The sequence below is a fragment of the Xyrauchen texanus genome, chromosome 2 (assembly GCF_025860055.1).
Source record: "Xyrauchen texanus isolate HMW12.3.18 chromosome 2, RBS_HiC_50CHRs, whole genome shotgun sequence".
Classification (NCBI taxonomy): domain Eukaryota; kingdom Metazoa; phylum Chordata; class Actinopteri; order Cypriniformes; family Catostomidae; genus Xyrauchen; species Xyrauchen texanus.
Window position 1 is genome coordinate 17642184 of NC_068277.1, and position 20060 is coordinate 17662243.

At 37.6% G+C, this 20060-nt stretch overlaps 2 protein-coding genes across 8 annotated transcripts in view; one reads left to right on the forward strand and one right to left on the reverse strand.

Moving 5' to 3' along the window:
• LOC127656479 (uncharacterized) overlaps positions 1–20060 on the forward strand; it is a 324970-nt gene that overhangs the window by 90754 nt on the left and 214156 nt on the right. The window lies entirely within an intron of this gene.
• Positions 3464–20060, reverse strand: part of LOC127656594 (E3 ubiquitin-protein ligase pellino homolog 1-like) — a 31446-nt gene continuing 14849 nt past the window's right edge. For all 5 annotated transcript variants that reach the window (XM_052145013.1, XM_052145000.1, XM_052145008.1 and 2 more), the window contains 5 exons: positions 19591–19720; positions 18844–18945; positions 17282–17503; positions 6559–6747; positions 3464–4578 (listed from right to left, as the gene is read on the reverse strand). In XM_052145013.1, coding sequence (XP_052000973.1) covers positions 3961–4578; positions 6559–6747; positions 17282–17503; positions 18844–18945; positions 19591–19720 — 1261 coding nt within the window. In that variant the 3' untranslated portion in view covers positions 3464–3960. The remainder of the gene's footprint in view (positions 4579–6558; positions 6748–17281; positions 17504–18843; positions 18946–19590; positions 19721–20060) is intronic.

Consider the following 20060-nt stretch of genomic DNA (forward strand, 5'->3'; position numbering starts at 1 on the left):
ACAATGCCTGCCAAGAACATGTAGGCCTGCAGGTCACATCTCACCCCAAAATCACAAGAACATAACTTTTTCAAGATATTAAGCACATTTCCCCTTTTACTGTCATTGCTATAATGTGACAAAATATATTTAAAATAAAGTAAATATATAAAAATATTAATAATATTTAAAGAAATACATAAATGGCTATGACAGGCAAAATAGTGAGTAATCCTTTAATTTGTAGAGGGGTGTCAAGAATTTGAAGCAAATCAACAAGAAGAAAAGAAAATCCTTAAAGATAGGTAAAATCAGTTTATTTCAACACCCTTGCATTGTGTGCCAATGATGAGTCATTTGGGACATTTCTTTTTTTCCTAAGTTTCCTATAAAGACATTAACTATATATTAATATCCTTTTAGATTCTGGTTCAGACTACAACTTTCCTTTTTGTATCTCTATCTTTAATGCCCTATATGTTTAAATACCAGAGAAATGGGGCTCTCGATGTGGTTTCATGCACAAATGTGTTAAATTTGACACATTTTCAATATTCTGAAGTACAAAATATGTTGAAACTAGAAATGTACATGTGCACAACTCTGTAATGCATCATTAGGGGCCCAAGTACCCAAGGTGCTGGAACCCTATTGGATCTGTACTGATTTTCTTACAATCATTTTCCTACCCTAAAAATGTCTGGGTATCAGACATCATCAAATTTAAGATGATTAAAAACAAACCATACAGGCTACCACATGATTGCAGAGAGTGAAATTATGTAGGCTAAATGCCTACTTTTCCATGCCCATGTAGTCTCCACCTAGTCCTAGTGCCCTGGTCATTATCTGACAAACTACAATGCAGCAAAAATGCATGACTTTGTGTGTGTTCAGTGATTTGTGTCCAGTAGTAGACTATCAAAACTATGGATGGCGTTATGCAGTTATCCATTTGGTTCCATTTGTCCTATTAAATAACTGTGATTAACAAAATGCATAGAATAAGTGGAATGTCAAATGTTAGATTTGACCTGTTTATGGACGTACTATGTCTCATGTGCTTCTGTTTTTGTCTCTTCACACACACATTGAGAGGGAGGGGCGTGCATGTTTAGTTGGGGTGAGCCAATAACCTTGAGTTATTTATAGCAAGTCAGAGTAGCTGCAATCAATATGCAGGACTGTACCATTCGGTTTAGACTCCCCTGAGAGAGAGAGAGAGAGAGAGAGAGAGAGAGAGAGAGAGAGATCGATCGATCTATCTTATTTAAAACAGTTTGTATTTACATAAACTTAAAATGCTTTGGCAGTACTATACTCCAAATGTCGTGCCATTAAAGCTGATATAGAGAGAGAAAGAGAATGAGGGAAGGGGATAATGGCAGATGCAGCATTTCTCTAATTTCTCAGTTTGCCAGATCAACAGAATCACTACAACGAGACCCTTAACATATATTAACATGCCTTTGTAGTTCATGTACCATTTAACGCACACACATATGCTAAATTTAAACTTGATTGATCCTATTGATTTTAGATTCAGTTGATAAATGAAATGCCTTCTTTTTGTCCTCACCTTGAAAAAAATCCAGCACAGAATTTTGCATTGCTGATTTGGTGAATCAAATGAAATCTGCAGATGTCACTCCAAAGAAAAAAAATTAAGCCTATTTTAGGGGCTTTAAGATGTTTTTTATTTCAACATTACTTTCATGAAAATAGGTTCCCATTCTCTTCATGCAAAAAATAAATAAATAAATAAATAAATAAATCTATGAGAATAAAATTACAATTGTACAATTCCAGTGGGTCAGACGTTTACATACACTAAATTAACTGTGCCTTTATGCAGCTTGGAAATTTCCAGAACATGATGCAGGCAATTCCTAATTTTTGCCTAATTGCCTTTAGGCAATTAGGCAATTAGATTCTGATTGGAGTCAACTGGATGTGTACCCCTGGATTTATTTTAAGACCTACCTTCAAACTCAGTCCCTCTTTATTTGACATCATGGGAAAATCAAAAGAAATTAGCCAAGACCTCCACAAGTTACAACGTTCATCTGTACAAACAATAGTGTGCAAATATAAACACAATGGGACCACACAGCCATCATACCGCTCAGGAAGGAGATGCGTTCTGTCTCCAGAAATGAACATAGTTTGGTGCAAAAAGTGCAAATCAATCACAGAACAACAGCAATGGACATTGTGAAGATACTGGAGGAAACAGTAAACAGGACAAAGATCTTGAGTATGTCCTCTGGTCTGATGAAACAAAAATGTAACTGTTTGGCCATAATGACCATCATTATGTTTAGAGGAAAAGAACACCATCCAAACCGTGAAGCATGGGGGTGGCAGCATCATGATGTGGGGGTGCTTTGCTGCAGGAGGGACTGGTGCGCTTCACAAAATAGATTGCATCATGAGGAAGGAAAATCATGTGGATATATTGAAGCAACATCTCAAGACATAAGCCAGGAAGTTAAAGCTTGGTCGCAAATGGGTCTTCCAAATGGACAATGACCCCAAGCATACCTCCAACATTGTGGCAAAATTACTAAGACAACAAATTCAAGGTATTTTAGTGGCCATCACAAAGCCCTGACCTCAATCTGATTCTGACAATTTGTGGGCAGAACTGAAAAAGCATGTGGCGTAGTGGGCTAAAGCACCAAACTGGTAAGCAGAAGGTTGTTGGTCCGATCCCCACAGCCACCACCATTGTGTCCTTGAGCAAGGCACTTAACTCAAACCTTACACACAGCTGGTGCTACCCTACCCAGTTACCGCCAAATAGGGAGTAATCCCCCGCTTGGATGGCTATTTTTTTACACTGAGAAAATAGGATAAATTTGACCAAAATGACATTATCTTGACAAGCATCTCTGCTTGGGAGTGGCATCAGGTGATTGCACACACTCCCTCTCCCTCACACACACACACACACACACACACACCCTTGTTTCTCCAATAACTTGTTAGAAACAGCTAAAACCATGATACTAGTTCTAAAGTGACATTTTTGAATTACTAACGATGGCTTGGATACATCATTTGGTTTGAACTACCAATGACAGATTCTGATCTATGCACAAATGCATTTTTTATGACCGTACAAATTTTTAAAACATTTACTTGTCCAATGAATTGTTGTATATAAGCGAACTCACACTTGCAACCGTTCTATATTGCCCTACATCAGCGACCTCGTGTCTATGGCCGATTGTGAGTGATTTTGCACAAATAAATAAAAGAATTATAATAAAAAAAATTATATATATATATATATATATATATATATCTCAGATATAATATACTATATATATATATATATATATATATATATCTCAGAATATATATATATATATATATATATATATATATATGAATGTTGACTATAGTCTCATCAATTACACATTGTAAATTGAGGCCTTGAATGAAAATATGCAAATGTATGAACTTTTCACATCTCCCACACTTACACACGGCAATCACCATTTTTTATTTTCAACTTTTATTTAATCATTTATATTTACACATTCTGCATCACATTACAAAGAATTTCCCTTTTTCCATCCCTGACTTGTTCACTAGCTCTTAATTTAGTGTTCATCCTCCATAGTCCAGGCTCTTTATTTGTGTTATTCAATCTTAAAGGGATGGTTTACCTCAAAAAGAAAATTCTGTCAACATTTACTCACCCTCATGCAATCAAAATCCCTATGACTTTCTTCTGTGGAACACAAAAAGAGATGTGTGGCAGAATGTTAGCCTCAGTCACCATTCACTTTCACTGAGTCTTTTTTCCATACAAAGACAGTGAATGGTGACATTCTGCATAACATTTCCTTTTTTCTTAAACATAAGAAGGAAAATCATATGGGTTTTGGAACGACATTAATGTGAGTAAAAAATGCAAAAACTTTCATTTTTGGGTGAATTATCTCGCACTTTCCGAGCAGTAAGTTCCTCTCAGTCCACCGGCCCTTGGAAGATGAGTTTAATGTGGCCTTGTTCACCGGTCAGCCATGTTCCACAGAAAGGACAAGCAGCGTGGAAGGCATGCGTTCCGTGTGGCAGTGGGATTTGACTCCAGCCTTGCACCGTCTTTTCTGAGCACACGTGCCCGCAGGGGCAGAATGCGTGCGTCGGGGGGCCTGCATCCAGGTACAGCCCTCCTTCACACCCGAGCCAGAGGGGCACATATGGGCCCACCCCTCTGCACATGGGACACTCACGCTCTCCAGTGGTAGCTGGTGCCGTTCCTCCGCCCCCGGTTAACGCCAAGGCAGACGATCCTGCCTTTTCCTTGCGAAACCCCCAATTGTGGTAGCCATGAACGTGGCCGCAGTTCATATAGACCCAGGGCTGTTTCTTGTCAATGGTGGCACGTTGGGCCAAGCTGGGGAAGGCGAGCGTATTGAAGCCCACAGGGCATTGTGGACGAGCAGCGTTAAGTTCTTGTCGTAAAGACTCAAGCTGTTTGAGAGTCGGGGTGTGACAAAGGCCGCTGGGGGTCCGCCAGAGCAGAGTTGCCCCGCAAAGATCGATTAAAGAACCATCCTGCAGCATGTTCGACTCATTCTCGACCTGTAAGGTAAACAGACATACATTCAGCCATTTAGAAGGAGAATGTTTTTAGTATTACACTGTCTACAGACTTAAATTAAACTAAAAGATAAGAGGTGTGATACAGTATATTGTGAATAATGTCATGGCTAAAGGGCTTTCATCCATCATTATGTTCACAATATAACACACCCTTAAGTGACTTATTGCTTTTGTGAAATGGTTCCTATAAAATATAAATTCAAGGACATATTTTCATTAAAACATTATTTTGTTAAGTATTCATTAAGTGCCATTCTTCCACTAGAAATATATACATACACTAAGGTTAAGTCTGTGTCTATTAGCTTTGAGGCCATCTATAAGCTAGTGTACTCCTAAAATAAAATTTTAACAGATATTTTTTCTTCCTGAAAAATGTACCAGAAAGTATTTATGGCTAATTTTGCACTAAGGGTAGTATTAACATTTTTGTCAAATAAAATTCCCTCTAGAATGAGAATGCTTCCTCCCACTAATACCGCCTATCACTGAATAGCAAATCTTGGTTTATACTTCATGATGTAAACCAAAGGGTATTGGTTTTTTTTTTGTTTTTTTAAGGGACAATGCCTTGGATATGTGGTGCCCACAACTTCCTTTTTAAATATGAAATATGTCAATACATGACAGAGAACTCTTCAAGCCATTTCATGGGATATTTAATTGTTGGCCGATATGTCTACAGACTGTTGCAAAATAACACAATAGCTGGGTGTAACAGGTGTTTCATGTCATAGCTATTATGACAATGTATTTTAGCATGGCTGGGTAGCTGTATTTAAAAAATCAGCATCCTGGATCGTAACTATACATTTTATAATATGCAACTATTTTCACAATCTGAGCTGGACAAGCTTATGTTTAATGTTAAAAACTTTTATGTAAAATTCTACCTGTAAGGTAAAAACCTCATGTATTTGTTCATGTTGTCCAAACCCATATGACCTACTTTCTTTCGAGAAACACAAAAGGAAATTTTAAGCAGAATGTTAGGGACTGAGAGCCTCATGAGAGTGTTCATATCTAATGCGTTCTTGTATTTGTGCTGTCTGTGCTGGTTATTGCTCGATACACTAAAGGAATTGTGCAAATCAGGCAACAGCGCTAATGCACCCACAGAATCTGTGCTAAAAGCAATTTGCACAGCGCAGTTCCTATCTTGGGGGCCGGTTCTGTGCACTACTCAATATAGCAAAGGATGCAGCAAACCACCTCAATCAGGCATGGGACTGTACGTTGTCACTCCACCACTGTGATCCAGACACCTGAATCATCTCTTTAACTTAATGAAAGTGCTCTTGACTTCAATAAACATATGGATATGTGCCAGCTTCTAACGCTATTCTCCATCATTTGATCATTATTTGATGAAATGCTGCAGCCATGATCGAAAAATAAAAATGAACACAAACATCTCTTTTCAATGAAATGTGAATGAAGCTCAATCTATAATGAACCTAATATACATTAAAAGGGGGCGTGTTTGCACAGAAAGGAATGATAATGACTTAATTTAAATATACCACGCACAAAAGAGGTGCAACTCTTTAGTGAATTCGACCCACAGTGTCTTTAAAACATGGCACTTTTGTTCGAGACACTGAAAAAAACAGCGAGACGGCACAGCGGTCAAAAATATCTGTAAAGTATACATATATATAAAAAAATAAATAAACAGTGCAGACTGACGCAAAAACAAGTTTGGGGTGAACGGCCCCTCAGTCACCATTGGCATCTTTTTCCATACAATGAAAGTAAATGGTGATGAGGCATTCTGCCTTGCAACTCCCTTTGTGTTTGGGTAAGTATATGGTGATAGAATATTCCTTTTTGGGTGAACTGTAGGATGAGCCACAGCTTATTCCATTTAAGACCTTCAGCTTTTTACCCCCTCCCCCCCCCTCTCACTCTCTTTATGATTACTGCCAATTTGTCAACATGATTAAAGCAAATTCTTACCAGTTTTCCTCTTTGCTGGGCAGATCGTGTCTCTCGAAGGGCAAAAACATTCCCACATACTGAGATCTCCCTCCACACCCCTGGAGCGGGCTCAGATACAAACTCCCCTGCTGGGTGCATCACAAGAACCCCATTAGTTGTTAGGCCATCCATCAAACCATCTGAGGTCCTCCATTTAGCAGCTCGCTCCTGCAAATCAAGCATTTCAAGAGGGTTTACAAAAATATTACTATTTTCCACTGACTATTACAGTCAGTATCAAAATTAAGCCCCTGTAAAATCAAAATATGTGTAATGAGTCATTCACAGATTACCCACAGTTGTTTATAATGTATGTTTTCATTATATAATAAACACATGGACAAACCAAGCTTAGAGGATTATAATGCACAGACAGATACTGTAGGCTTTCCGTTTATAGCTACTAGCTATTACACAACACACCTACTACTTGGAGAAGCATTATAAAGTGGGAGTCTAAAATATTTATACCCGGCTTGAATACAGTATCATTCTCTCACTTTCCACCTCTACAGAGCAGCAGTGGGCAGAGAGCTGCACAAATACATTTGTCCATAGCTGTGCCTTGATAGACATGCCTGGCTATTGTAATTACCATTACTGTACTCAAGGTTCAAGTAATCGATTAGAGTAATTTTTAAAAGTAAAAGTGTAAATATCCATCGAGTTAGTTACAAACAATGTCAAATGAAATAATATGGGTGCAAGCAGCAATGACGGGCACAAGAACCAAGGGTTCATTTCCATCCAGTGGCTTACAGAAAACAATGCAAGATGCACATGCATTTTGCATTTTACATTATTCTAAACAATTTTGAAGCAATTATGGTAAATCTAAGATAACTATTTTAAAGTCTGTTATAAGAGCTACACTTCCTGCTGCCAGGTGGTGGCACTATGCCGTAACCCAAAATTGTCAAATCCATTTGATTAGCCCCCGAGACTAAACATACATCTCATACAACTCACTAAAGATATGAGACACTTCTTGTTTCCCATTAATTTAATACTTGGCCAAAATCTGTTCACAATTTAGCATCTTCAATGTCTTGGCATAATGTTGTCTAAATTTGTTGACAGTCTCATGAAAAAATAAATATATTTACTAATTTTGGTGACTGTAGGTGAAAATGGGGTGCTACAGAGGCTGTCTTACATGCCTATTTTAAACCTGTTAACTGTCACTGGCCAACAGGTGGGCCGTTTGAGTGTGGCTATAAAACGAATGCTTTGCTTTATATCACAAACTTCATCGATGTTTACAATCTTGGTCTCAAATTAAAGCTAAAAAACTCAAAAGTTTGATTTTTATTCACTTCTGCAGTCTATTTTGCAATTAGAACATTACAGTGAAAACATATTTTAAAATGTTAAAAGAGTGCATTTTTAAAATATGCGAAATGTGAGCGACACTACTTATGTTTCATGTTCTCTACTTATGAGCCGATCCAATGATTGATGAAAAAACAGCATGCATTTCATTGTGAGGGTCCACTGATGAAAATGCAACAACTTTGGTTAATTGGTTGGTTAAGTAACATTATTATCTATCTATCTATCGATCGATCGATCGGCATTGGGGCACATTGAGTCTGGATAGATAAATGGTAAATGAGTTCCACCTGTGCGCCACACTGGTCTCAAGTTGCAGGGAGGAGTGGCGGGAGTATTTAATGAGAGAAGACAGCGGCAGACAGGGAGAGAGAGATGCACAGAGCTGTGTGTGTGACTGCTGAAAAGCAAGGCTGTTTAATGTTGTTGAGATTGGTTATTGTGCTGAAAAGCAAGTTTTTGTATTAATGTACACTGAAAAGTGTGGCATTAAAGTCTTACATGGATTGTTCTCCCAGTTTTTGCTTCCTCCTTCATAGGAAAGGTAGAGGACTGCCACATTTGGTGCCGAAACCCAGGATCTTCAGGAGTAAGGCGCTGTCATGGAGTCCTTTCCACTGACTGAAGTTCGCGATGCCGAGGAGAAACCAGATCTATTGGTGCTGGAGCAGTACATCAGCCGGCGACTGAAAGGTACGGCTGAAGGGGGTCAAGTGCCTTTGCCTGGCGTCACTGACAGAGGCAGTGCAGCTAGCTGAGGACTGTTTGGCAGTGTGTTTGGTGGCCGGCGTGCCCATCTCTTTCTCCTCTCTCCCTCTCCTCCCACCCCCACTCCTTCCCCTCATCCTGTTCTTAGTCCCAAAAGTCCATCGCAGCGCGCCAGCCGAGGCACCACATCAACACTCCGGGGGTGGGGGGGGGTAATTCACAGGCCTGGTGACTCTCCGGCCTGTGTTTGGTGATGGGGCATATGGCGAGCAGGGTATGTGGTGAGCAGGCCATGGCCGAGCGGTGTCAGGTCCGAACGAGTCCGGAGAGATAAGTGGTAAACGAGTTCCACCTGTGCGCCACACCATTCTCGCATTCCAGGGAGGAGTGGTGGGAGAGAGAGACACACAGAGCTGTGTGTATGTCTGTGTCACAGTGACCGCTGAAAAGCAAGGCTGTTGAGTGTTGTTGAATGTGTTTTTTTGTTGTGCTGAAAAGCACGTATATGTTATGATGTACACTGAAAAGTGTTGCATTAAAGTCTTGGATTGTTCACCTGGCTCCCACTTCCTCCTTCATGGGAAAGGCAGAGGTCTGCCACACACACACATTAATAATGTGTAAAAATATAATTAAAATTTGAAATTTTCATCAAAGAATCCTCCACGTGCAGCAATGACAGCTTTGCAGATCCTTGGCATTCTCGCTGTCAGCTTGCCCAAATACTAGGGTGATATTTCACCCCATGTTTCCTGTGGCACTTGCCATAGATCTTGTCGGGTCTTGTCGGGGAACTCACACTGTGGCACATATGTTGTTATCTTCTTAATATTGTATAATTAATGCTTATGTTGTTGAAAATGAAAAGCAGTTCATGAGCATGACGTTGTTATTTGGCTAACCACCTTAAATGGATCTTTAACTTTATATGTTGTTCTTTTGTTCTGAACGTAGTTACATAAACTTAGACTATACATTAAATATGAAAGAGGGTTTCCTCCTCGACACAACCCACAAAATCCTGGAGGTACTGAGATGTAGTTCAAGATGGCGCCGAGTATGGCTACTGCGTTGCGAGCTCTGACCCAATATTGGTTTTGTCTAGAATTCTTATGTTTTTGGTTTTGGATGTTGTCTGTCTTATTGTATATGATACAATAAGACAGACACTTTTGGACATTGGTTCTTCAATAGCACACAGAAAACCGGACTTTAAATACCTCAATGCCGACCCGCTGTTTTCAATCCCGACAGCAGAGCCCTTTGTCTGGGCAGCCCAGCTGAGGAAATGTAGTGGGAAAAGGGGAAGGAGAGCCAGCATTCTCATCAGACTAAGACATTGTGCAAATCTACCCCCGCTACCCAGTATTCTACTGGCAAATGTTCAGTCTCTGGAAAAAAAAAGCTCTGCGAGCTGAGAGCACAGATCTCTTTACAACGAGAGACAAGGGACTGCTGCATTATCTGCCTTACAGAAACTTGGATGTCTGCGGAGATTCAAGACTCAGCCATCGAACACACACGTTTCTTTGTGCACCGAGCGGACAGAACGAAAGACCTCTCAGGTAAAAGCAGAGGTGGTGGTGTATGTTTTACGACCGTACATCCTATCAAGTCTTTCTGCTCTCATGATCTGGAATATCACATGCTTCTGTGTTGACCATCTGGCTACTGAGGGAATTCACAGCGGTCATTATCACAGCTGTGTACATCCCGTCACAAGCTGATACAGACCAGGCACTCAAGGAACTGTATGGGAGTATAAGCAAGCAGGAAACCATGCACCCTGAGGCCACATTCATTGTGTCCGGGGACTTTAACAAAGCCAACTTCAAGTCAATAGCACCGAAATACTACCAACACATCAGCTTCAACACACGAGGGGACCAGGTTTTGGACCATTGCTACTCTCCCTTCCGGGTTGGCTACAAATCCCTCCCCCACCCACCATTTGGCAAATCGGACCACTCGCTTACAGGCAGAAACTGAAACAGGAAGCACCTGCTCTCAGAACAATCCAGTACTGGCTGGACCAATCAGATCCTATGCTACAAGACTGTTTTAATCATGCGGACTGGGAGATGTTCTGGTCTGCCTCTGATGATGACATCGAGCGTCTACGCTGATAGCGTAATGTGTTTCATCAGGAAGTGCATAGGTGAAGTAGTACCGACCAAAAAAAAAAGGATGTACCCGAACCAAAAAATGCGGATTAACATTGAGGTTCATGTGGCACTTCATGTGCAGACCTCGGCTTTTAATTCCAGGAATGCAGAGGAGCATAAACAAGCCAGCTATGCCCTCCGCAAAACACCAGTACAAGGACAAAATTGAAGGACAGTTCAACACCACCGACTCTAGAAGCATGTGGTAGGGAATTAATATAATCACAGACGTCAAAGGGAATAAAAACTCCACCGTGAACACCGCTGCCTCTCTCCCGGATAAGCTTAATACTTTTTATGCTCGTTTCGAAGGAAATAACACTGCCCTCTTGGAGAGAGTTCCCGCGGCTGAAGCTACAGAGGTTAGTTCTCTCTCTGTCTCTATTGCTGATGTAACCCAATCCTTCTGATGGGTGAATATCTGTAAAGCCGTGGGTCCAGAAGGCATTTATGGCTGTGTCATCAGAGTGCGCGAATCAACTGGCTGGTGTTTTACGGTCATTTTTTTGCTTTCCCTCACCTTGTCTGTGGTCCCCACATGTTTTAAAACGTCCACCATTGTGCCAACACTTGCTTAAGTGACAGCTGAGGAAATTTGGAATGAACCACCACATCCTCACATGTTCTAAACTAGCACTATAGAGAGCATCCTGACTGGCCCCATCACTGCCTGGTACGGAAACAGCACAGCCCTCAACCGCAAAGCCCTTCAAAGGGTGGTGTGAACTGCCAGACACATCATCAGCGGTGAGCTTTCCTCCCTCCAGGACACGTATACCAGGCAGTGTGAAAAAAGCTCTGAGGATCATCAGAGACTCCAGCCACCAGAGCCATGGTCTGCTCTCACTGCTACCTCAGGCAGGCGGTATCGCAGCATCAGGACCCGCACTAGCTGACCTCATGACAGCTTCTTCCCCCAAGCAATCAGACTTTTGAACCCTTGAGCTCTTAAGATCACTATACATCAGCACTGCACCAACACCATTCAATATATCACAAATCGGTTTGCAATCTTCAATATCTTGGCATAATATTGCCTAAGTTTAGTGCCAGTCACATGAATCCCCTAGGAGGAGTATTCAAAAGTTCAGGGCCTGCAATTTAAAAAAAATGCATATTCAAAAACACTTTCTTCTTGTGTTTTTGGTGATTCACATACTTCATGCATATCGCCACCTACTGGGCAGAGAAAAGAATTTCTAGAAAAAATGTACTTAAATATTGATCTTTTCAAAAAATATTATTATTTAAAATGTCACTGTTTTATTCTATTACATTAATACTTTTAATGCTACTAAAGTTATCCAGCCAAAAGAAGTGAGTGGTTTTCTCATTTCCTTGTTATTGTTGTTTGATTAATAGCCTTTATATGACATAGCCTACTAGAAAAAGACTTCCTGTTGGGCTGAGTCAAATACAACCAAGTGAACTTTGTCTAACATGATGAGAGCAGTAACCATACCAAATCTTGTGCACATCTGAGCAACTTCATCCCAACCATTGCCTGCATTTGTAGGGCTCCTCGGACACACCCAAGCCTAAACACTACACACATTTTTGATTTTACGCAGGTCTGATGTGTGTGAAGTTTCTTGAGTTTTCAAGCATGATGAATGCCTTATAAATGAGTGAATGCATTAAAAAAATATATATAATACATTATAAATAATAAAACAATAGGGCTTTAACACCTCCGGTGCAGGCCCTAATAAAGAAAAATCCTTAGAAGAACAATAGGGCATATACAAGTTGTGTGTGTGGAAGTGGGCAGAACATTTTAAAATGCAGAATGTTTTTTGTGAGGGTTAGATTTAGGAATGGGGTTAGGGGATAGAATCTATAGTTCGTTCAGTATAAAAACAATTATGTCTATGGAGAGTCCTCATAAATATAGATGCACCAACATGTGTGTGTGTGTGCAAACACATATCCACATATGCTCATCTAAAGGATCAGGATGATCCTGAACACTTCATATTTCTGTATTTTGTAGTCTAATCCATTAATTTCTAATGGCTGGCCCCTTACATCACAGGTGTAACGAAGTAAAATAAAACCAACACGATTGTATGAAAATTATCTTTAAAAAATAGTGTGTTAAGATGCCCTGTGTGAAAAAAGTCATGGAATTTTATTCCAACTGCAGGAAAAAACTACAGTTTTCAGAAAATAAAAGTTAACCCCGAACATTTAAGGGTTAAATTTCAGTCTGTTCATCACACAAAGTAATTGTATGACTAAAAGGATTCAAATCAATTCATGTAATTTATACTGAAAAAAGCTGCCTTATATGAAGGTGGGACCTGCCAACTACCTACTGTAGCAACATGCTAAAAACCCACTCAGAACACTTTTAGCAATAACGGAACATCAGAGGAGGCCAAGATTTTGGTGATTAGAAGCATGGAAGAGTTGGAGAAATATGACTGAGAACGGGATTAATGAGGTAAAAAAGTGTGTACATTATACAATGTCATCCAATCACATTTCATCTACTTCAAGAGATACTAATGACATAGGGTTACAACAAAGGGTTCTGGACTATGATCACTTGGAACTGAAACCATTTGACTACACTGAGTACAATGCACAAGACTTGGAAGACGAGATAGACCCTGACAACAGGTTTTTCTCATCTATCAATATTAATTGCAACTATTTTACTGAAGACGATTATAACAACAGTATCGACTCAGAAGGGAAATTGTCAATTATACACTTTAACTGCAGAAGCATGTATTCAAACTTCAATACTATCAAAGATTATTTACAACAATTTATACATCCATTTAGCATTATAGCAATGTCCGAAACATGGTTTAATGAGGATAAAGGAATTGATTTTGAATTAGAAGGTTATGACCTCAACTACATGAACAGAGCAAATAAAGCAGGTGGGGGAGTTGCTATATATGTCCATAAGAATTTTAAGTTTAAAGTAATTGACAAGATGACATTAACAATAAATGATATATTAGAATGTATTACGATTGAAATTCATAATGAAAAGAAAAAAATATTATTATAAGTTGTATATATAGGTCACCGGGTTCAAGTATGGAGTTATTTATTGACTGGATGGAAAAGATGTTTTCTATAGCAAATAACAAAATACTATTCATCTGTGGAGATTATAATATAGATTTGATAAATCCAAATAAACATAAAATAACAGATGAATTTGTGAATAGGATGTACAGTATGAGTTTATACCCAATCATCACCAGACCCAGTAGAATTACTTCGCATAGTGCCACACTCATTGATAATATTTTTACAAACAATATTGAATAAACTACAGTCAGTGGCCTAATGATGTGTGATATAACTGACCATCTGCCAGTCTTCACACTGTATGATGACAACTATAAAAAAGATAATAAAGCTCCCCAAAAATCTATCTTTAAACGTATAAAGACGGAAGAAGCAATTAATTCACTCAATTATGACCTAATGGAACAAGACTGGAACACTGTATACAGAGAGAAAGATGTGAATAGAGCATACAATAGTTTTCTAGTAATATTTAGCACATTATACAACAAAAACTGTCCTATTCGACAATACAACTACAAGAATAAACTTGTAAAATGTCCCTGGTTAACTAAGGGTTTACAAAATGCTTGCAAAAAGAAAAATACTTTATACAGACAATTTATTAAATTAAGGACAAAAGAATGTGAAAACAGATATAAAACATATAAAAATAAATTGATCAATATAATAAGAACTAGTAAGAAATTATACTATAAAAATTTATTAAATGAAAATAAAAATAATATTAAAGGGGTATGGGGTATATTAAATAGTATAATTAAGGATAAAACAATTAAGAATTCATATCCAGATTATTTTATTGATAAGAATGTTGAAAACTTTAATATGCATAACATAGTAAATAGTTTCAATGAGTTTTTTGTAAATGTTGGACCAGATTTAGCAGCAATAATTCCTGAGCGTGAAAGTGATACATTCAATGAGTCAATTATAGAAAGGAATGCAAAGACCATCTTTCTCTCTGATGTGAGTGAGACAGAGATTATAGCTATTGTTACTAAATGCAAAAATAAAACATCTACTGATTGTCATGATATAGATATGACAATAATTAAAAAGTAATAAATAGTATTGCAAAACCGCTAACATACATATGCAATGTATCATTTCAGACTGGAATTTTTCCAAATAAAATGAAAATCGCAAAAATAATACCATTATATAAAAATGGAAACAAGCACATCTTCACAAACTATAGACCTGTCTCTCTGCTACCTCAGTTTTCAAAAATCTTAGAGAAACTATTTAATGACAGATTAGAAAAATTTATAGACAAGCATGACATAATAAATGAAGGTCAGTATGGCTTTAGAACAAAGAGGTCCACATCAATGGCTTTAATTGAAGCTGTGGAAGAAATTACGAACACCCTAGACAAAAAACAATATGCAGTGGGAATATTTATTGATTTAAAGAAAGCTTTTGATACTCTTAATCACTCAATTTTACTAACTAAATTGGAAAAATATGGCATTAGGGGGGTGGCTTCGAACTGGATCAAAAGTTACTTAACTGAAAGACAACAGTTTGTGAAGTTGGGCGAGTTGAGTTTACGTCACAGTGTCTGGGCATTGATTGTGGGGTCCCTCAAGGATCAGTATTAGGTCCTAAATTATTTAATTTATATATAAATGACATATTTTGTGTATCTAAATTACTGAAATTTATATTATTTGCTGATGATACCAATATATTTTTTTCTTGTGATAATTATAATACACTTATAAAAATTGTAAATGAAGAATTAGTAAAACTAAAAACGTGGATGGATATTAATAAATTATCTTTGAATTTAAATAAAACGAAGGTAATGATGTTTGGTAATTATAAAGAAAACGCAGACATATTATTAAGTATTGATGGTGTTACATTAGAAATAGTGTCAGAAATTAAATTCTTGGGAATAACTATTGATAGTAAATTAAGCTGGAAACCACACATCAGATACATACAAGGCAAAGTATCTAAAAGTATTTCTATAATTAATAAAGTTAAATACGTCTTGGAATATAATGCACTATATATATTGTATTGTTCACTGGTTCTGCCCTATTTAACTTATTGTATAGAAATTTGGGGCAATAATTATAAAAGTTCACTACATACCCTCTTCTTACTCCAAAAACGAGCAGTTAGAATCATACACAAGGTGGGATATTTTGATCATACAAACTTATTATTTTTGCAATCTAAAATTTTAAAACTTTTTGATCTAGTTGATTTTTATACTGCTCAATTCTTGTATAAAGCCAACAAAAATGATCTGCCAGGTAATATTCAAAAGTTCTTTTTAGGAAGAGAAGGGGGCTATAACCTGAGGGGATGTGAAAACTTTAAAGTCCAGGCGGTGAGAATCACCAGGAAAAGCTTGTGTGTGTCTGTGTGTGGTGTCAGACTTTGGAATGGTTTGGGGATACAGTTCAAGCAATGCCCAAATATTCACCAATTCAAATTAAAATTTAAAGAAATGGTGTTGACAAAATATGAGACTGAGTGAGGGATCTGGGTGCTCTTGTGTTTGTGATTGGGAGGGGTACTGGTTATGGTAAAATAAACTTAAGTATTTAGGATTATAAACGGTTCCTATTTATTTATCTTGATATTGTAAATGGTGACACAATTACAAAAGAGTGGGATATGTGTACATAGCTGAGTAAATAATGATAATGATTATTATTAATTATTATTGATATTACTGTTATTGTAAAACTATGTTTAAACAATATGCTAGGATATGGTTATATTTTATATATGATGTGATTATTATAGATATCGGGATATATATTTGAATGTTTACTGATAATGAGGATTATCATATAGCATTATAGTGATTATTGAGATAGCATAATGTAATTGTAAGAAACTATAATATCAAATAAATATTATCAAAACAAATAAATTATTATTTATTTAACTGTTAATGGCAGTGGATATATGGGGTAATATATGAGAAGGAATTGGGGGTGGGAGCAAATAAGTTATACTTCTTTCCACTCCCTTTCGAGCAGCTATTATTATAAGTGTAAATAATATGTGTGTATATATGTATATATTTATATCTATGTATATGGGAGATAAGCTGTGCTATGTTATTTTTATTTTTTTATTTTTTTGTGTGTGTTAATATATATGTATATATTATTTTATTTTATTTTGCTCGAAATAAACTTCAATCAAATCAAATCAAAAAAAGCAATTGCATAGCAAAGCACTGGCAGCCACCCACAATCCCCTAATTCTACCTTAACGTCCTATTAACGTTTTAGTGATACTTGCCAATATTAGGCAACACAAACAGGCTTTAACAGGCAAACTAGTAGGAAAATGATGTGCCCTCTTTCTGCATGCCACTGTCACTGCTCTGATTTCAGTGGAAGCTGAAAAGGATTCTGCATTAGTAACAATGTTTATGACTCAGTGGCCTCAGTGGTATGACTCACCCCAAGGAAGATGTTTTTGGAAGAGTCAAAGCCAGCAGCATATATTCGTGCTGTGTATGGAGCACTTCGTGCACACATGATGCGGCAAGCGTAGCGGGAAATCGTGCTCTGGGCTGACTGTCCTCCCTCTCCATTTGCGCCTCCCTGTCCCTGTCCTCCACCACCGCTGCCTGCTGTGTCTGTCACCACAAAGTCTATCATGCTCTCTGTGGAACGGCCGATCTTGAGTAAAAGACACATTAACAACAAGACAAGAACAAGTGAGATATTATAGAGGTTTGTGGATAATCTAAGTTTTCTGGCACAGATTGCTTAAATAAAGAAGCAAACAAGATATGTACTGTAAGGTTTAATGTGAATTACCCAAGAAGATTTTCCTGGATAAACATTCTTGTTGGTCCTGGAATATTTTTGCAATTGAACATCAGAGTTTAGGGTAAGGTTTAGGGTTATGCTTAGCAGTGTTGGGGAGTGTTTACAATTGGGTGCACATTAACAAGAGAGAAGCTTCATGGTAGTTTTGATCTAATTCATGATCCTTTTAAATTTTTTATCAACAACTGACTGTAAATAACAGAAAACACATATATATATATATATATATATATATATATATATATATATATATATATATATATATATATATATATATATAAAGATTTAATGTAAATTGAGAGTGTGGATCTTATCTTTGGACACACATTACACAGAACAATATAAAACAAACTTTACTTGCATAATGTGTATAGACACATGTACAAATATTTAATGTACAAGATCAAATTCAAATCTACAAGCTCACAAGTTTTGCAACATTTTTACCTCCCAACAGATGTCCAACAGGCGCATTACACTGGTCTGAAGCCATGCGGTAAAACAGAGAATGTTGTGAAAACTATCCGTTGAAATGTTTAAGCAAAATCAGAGTTGACGTTGTTAAATGTAATGTAAAACGGCATATCGTGGCTGAACTAAAGCGATGGTGAAACTATGATCCATGACAACTAAGAACACTGTTTCCAGTCACATTTTAGCTTTAGCATAGGATGAAATTTGGTCGCATATTCGAGTGATTTACTGGCAAAGTAACGGGGTGAAAGTTTAAATCGCATTTTAACAACGGAACAGCGCGTGATTTGGTGGTGTTAGGCAGAGTAGCTGGATGCTTCACTCCACAAAGTTAAATGCACTGGGGAATGTTGGCATGAATCATGTCAAAGGGCATTTGAGAGGTATGACTCTTGCTGATTCAGGAACACGTTGTACTTGGATAAATCATGTAGTCCATAAAATGAGTTAACGTTCTTGAGGACAGAAATATAGAACAGAAGTACCATTCACCACAGACAACACTATTTTAATGGTGCAGTGTAATTTAATATGTACAAAATTAAAATGAATTACTGTAAATAACAGGTATTTAAATAGCCATACAGAACTAAATAATGAAAATGTAGGTAACAGCTATAATGAACAAATTGCTGAATATGTAAAAAGCTATAAATAACGAAATATTGAGACATAAATGGGTACTTAAGTGTTCTTTTACAATGTTTGCTCACCTGAAACATGTCCGTGCTGGGGTCATGTGTATATTCCACAATAACAGAATGACTCCTGGACAGTGTGTAAGAGATGCTGTGCTGACTTTTGTTGCTTAGGGCCTGCAAAACACACAAACATGCACTCATTATGACTAATGGCCTTTGTTGCATCTTTCATTTTCTTAAGAAGTCAGAGGAATGGCAGGTACTTTCATGTTCACTAACATTGTGCAATATATTGGCATAACAGAGGTAGACTACAATGTTATGCAATAGCTCTTTCAGCATTTAGTGGGTGGGTCAAGAGGACAGTTATGTTGAAACAGATTTTGTGAAGGAAAACTTTTAAGCTATCAACAACTGTCTGAGATCTCATCGAAAGACTTCAACGTGTGCTTGGAAAGCTATTATACTACTCTATGCCAGCTAATTATAAAGCAAACAACAAAGCAAAACACAGAGAGGTTCTAAAAATGCAGAAAATATATTGTAAGGGATAATGTACAGTCGACTGGTTACTATCACAGAAGAAACCCCCAACAGGCTGATCAGGACCAATGTGAAGTGGAAGGTTCTTGTAACACCTGGAAGTGGATTATTTTGCGATGATGACTGGCTGATTTTACATTATCCAGACTAGATATTCAGAATGTCATGATCGACCAATCAGAATTTCAGTGAGCCATGTAATAAACGTGTAATAAACACTGTTACAATACATTTCTAAAACATTTATATATAGCTCTATTATTTAAAGGCTGTCACCTTTGACACCAGAGGTGTGGAGACGTTGTGGATGACATCAGGTTTGACGCCGTTGGATTTGGGTCGTTTGTAAAGGGCAAGCCGACTCCTCCTGCGGCCCTTGTCTCCACTAGTTAGTGAACCATTATGTCTGCATGTAACAAGACGACAAGAGTATGATATAAGCTGAGCAAGTCATTGGTTAAGAACAGTTTAAGATAGTAACTAACTAAAAATAGCGACACTTTTCGCTATCAGTTTTCAGTATTGTGACCAGAGGTTGCACAAGAAACAAATCTTTATCTGTCACTCTGACGAATTGGGTTGTAAAGTTTCCATACTAGGGCTATTCAGGAGCATAGCATCCATTATAATGGCATACACATGATAGTAGATATATAATAGATTTTTGACTCTCCAAGAGAGTGTGGTGAAAGGATTTCTAGGGTTAAAGTTCAACCTGTCAATCAACCGCTGCGCTAAAACAAGAT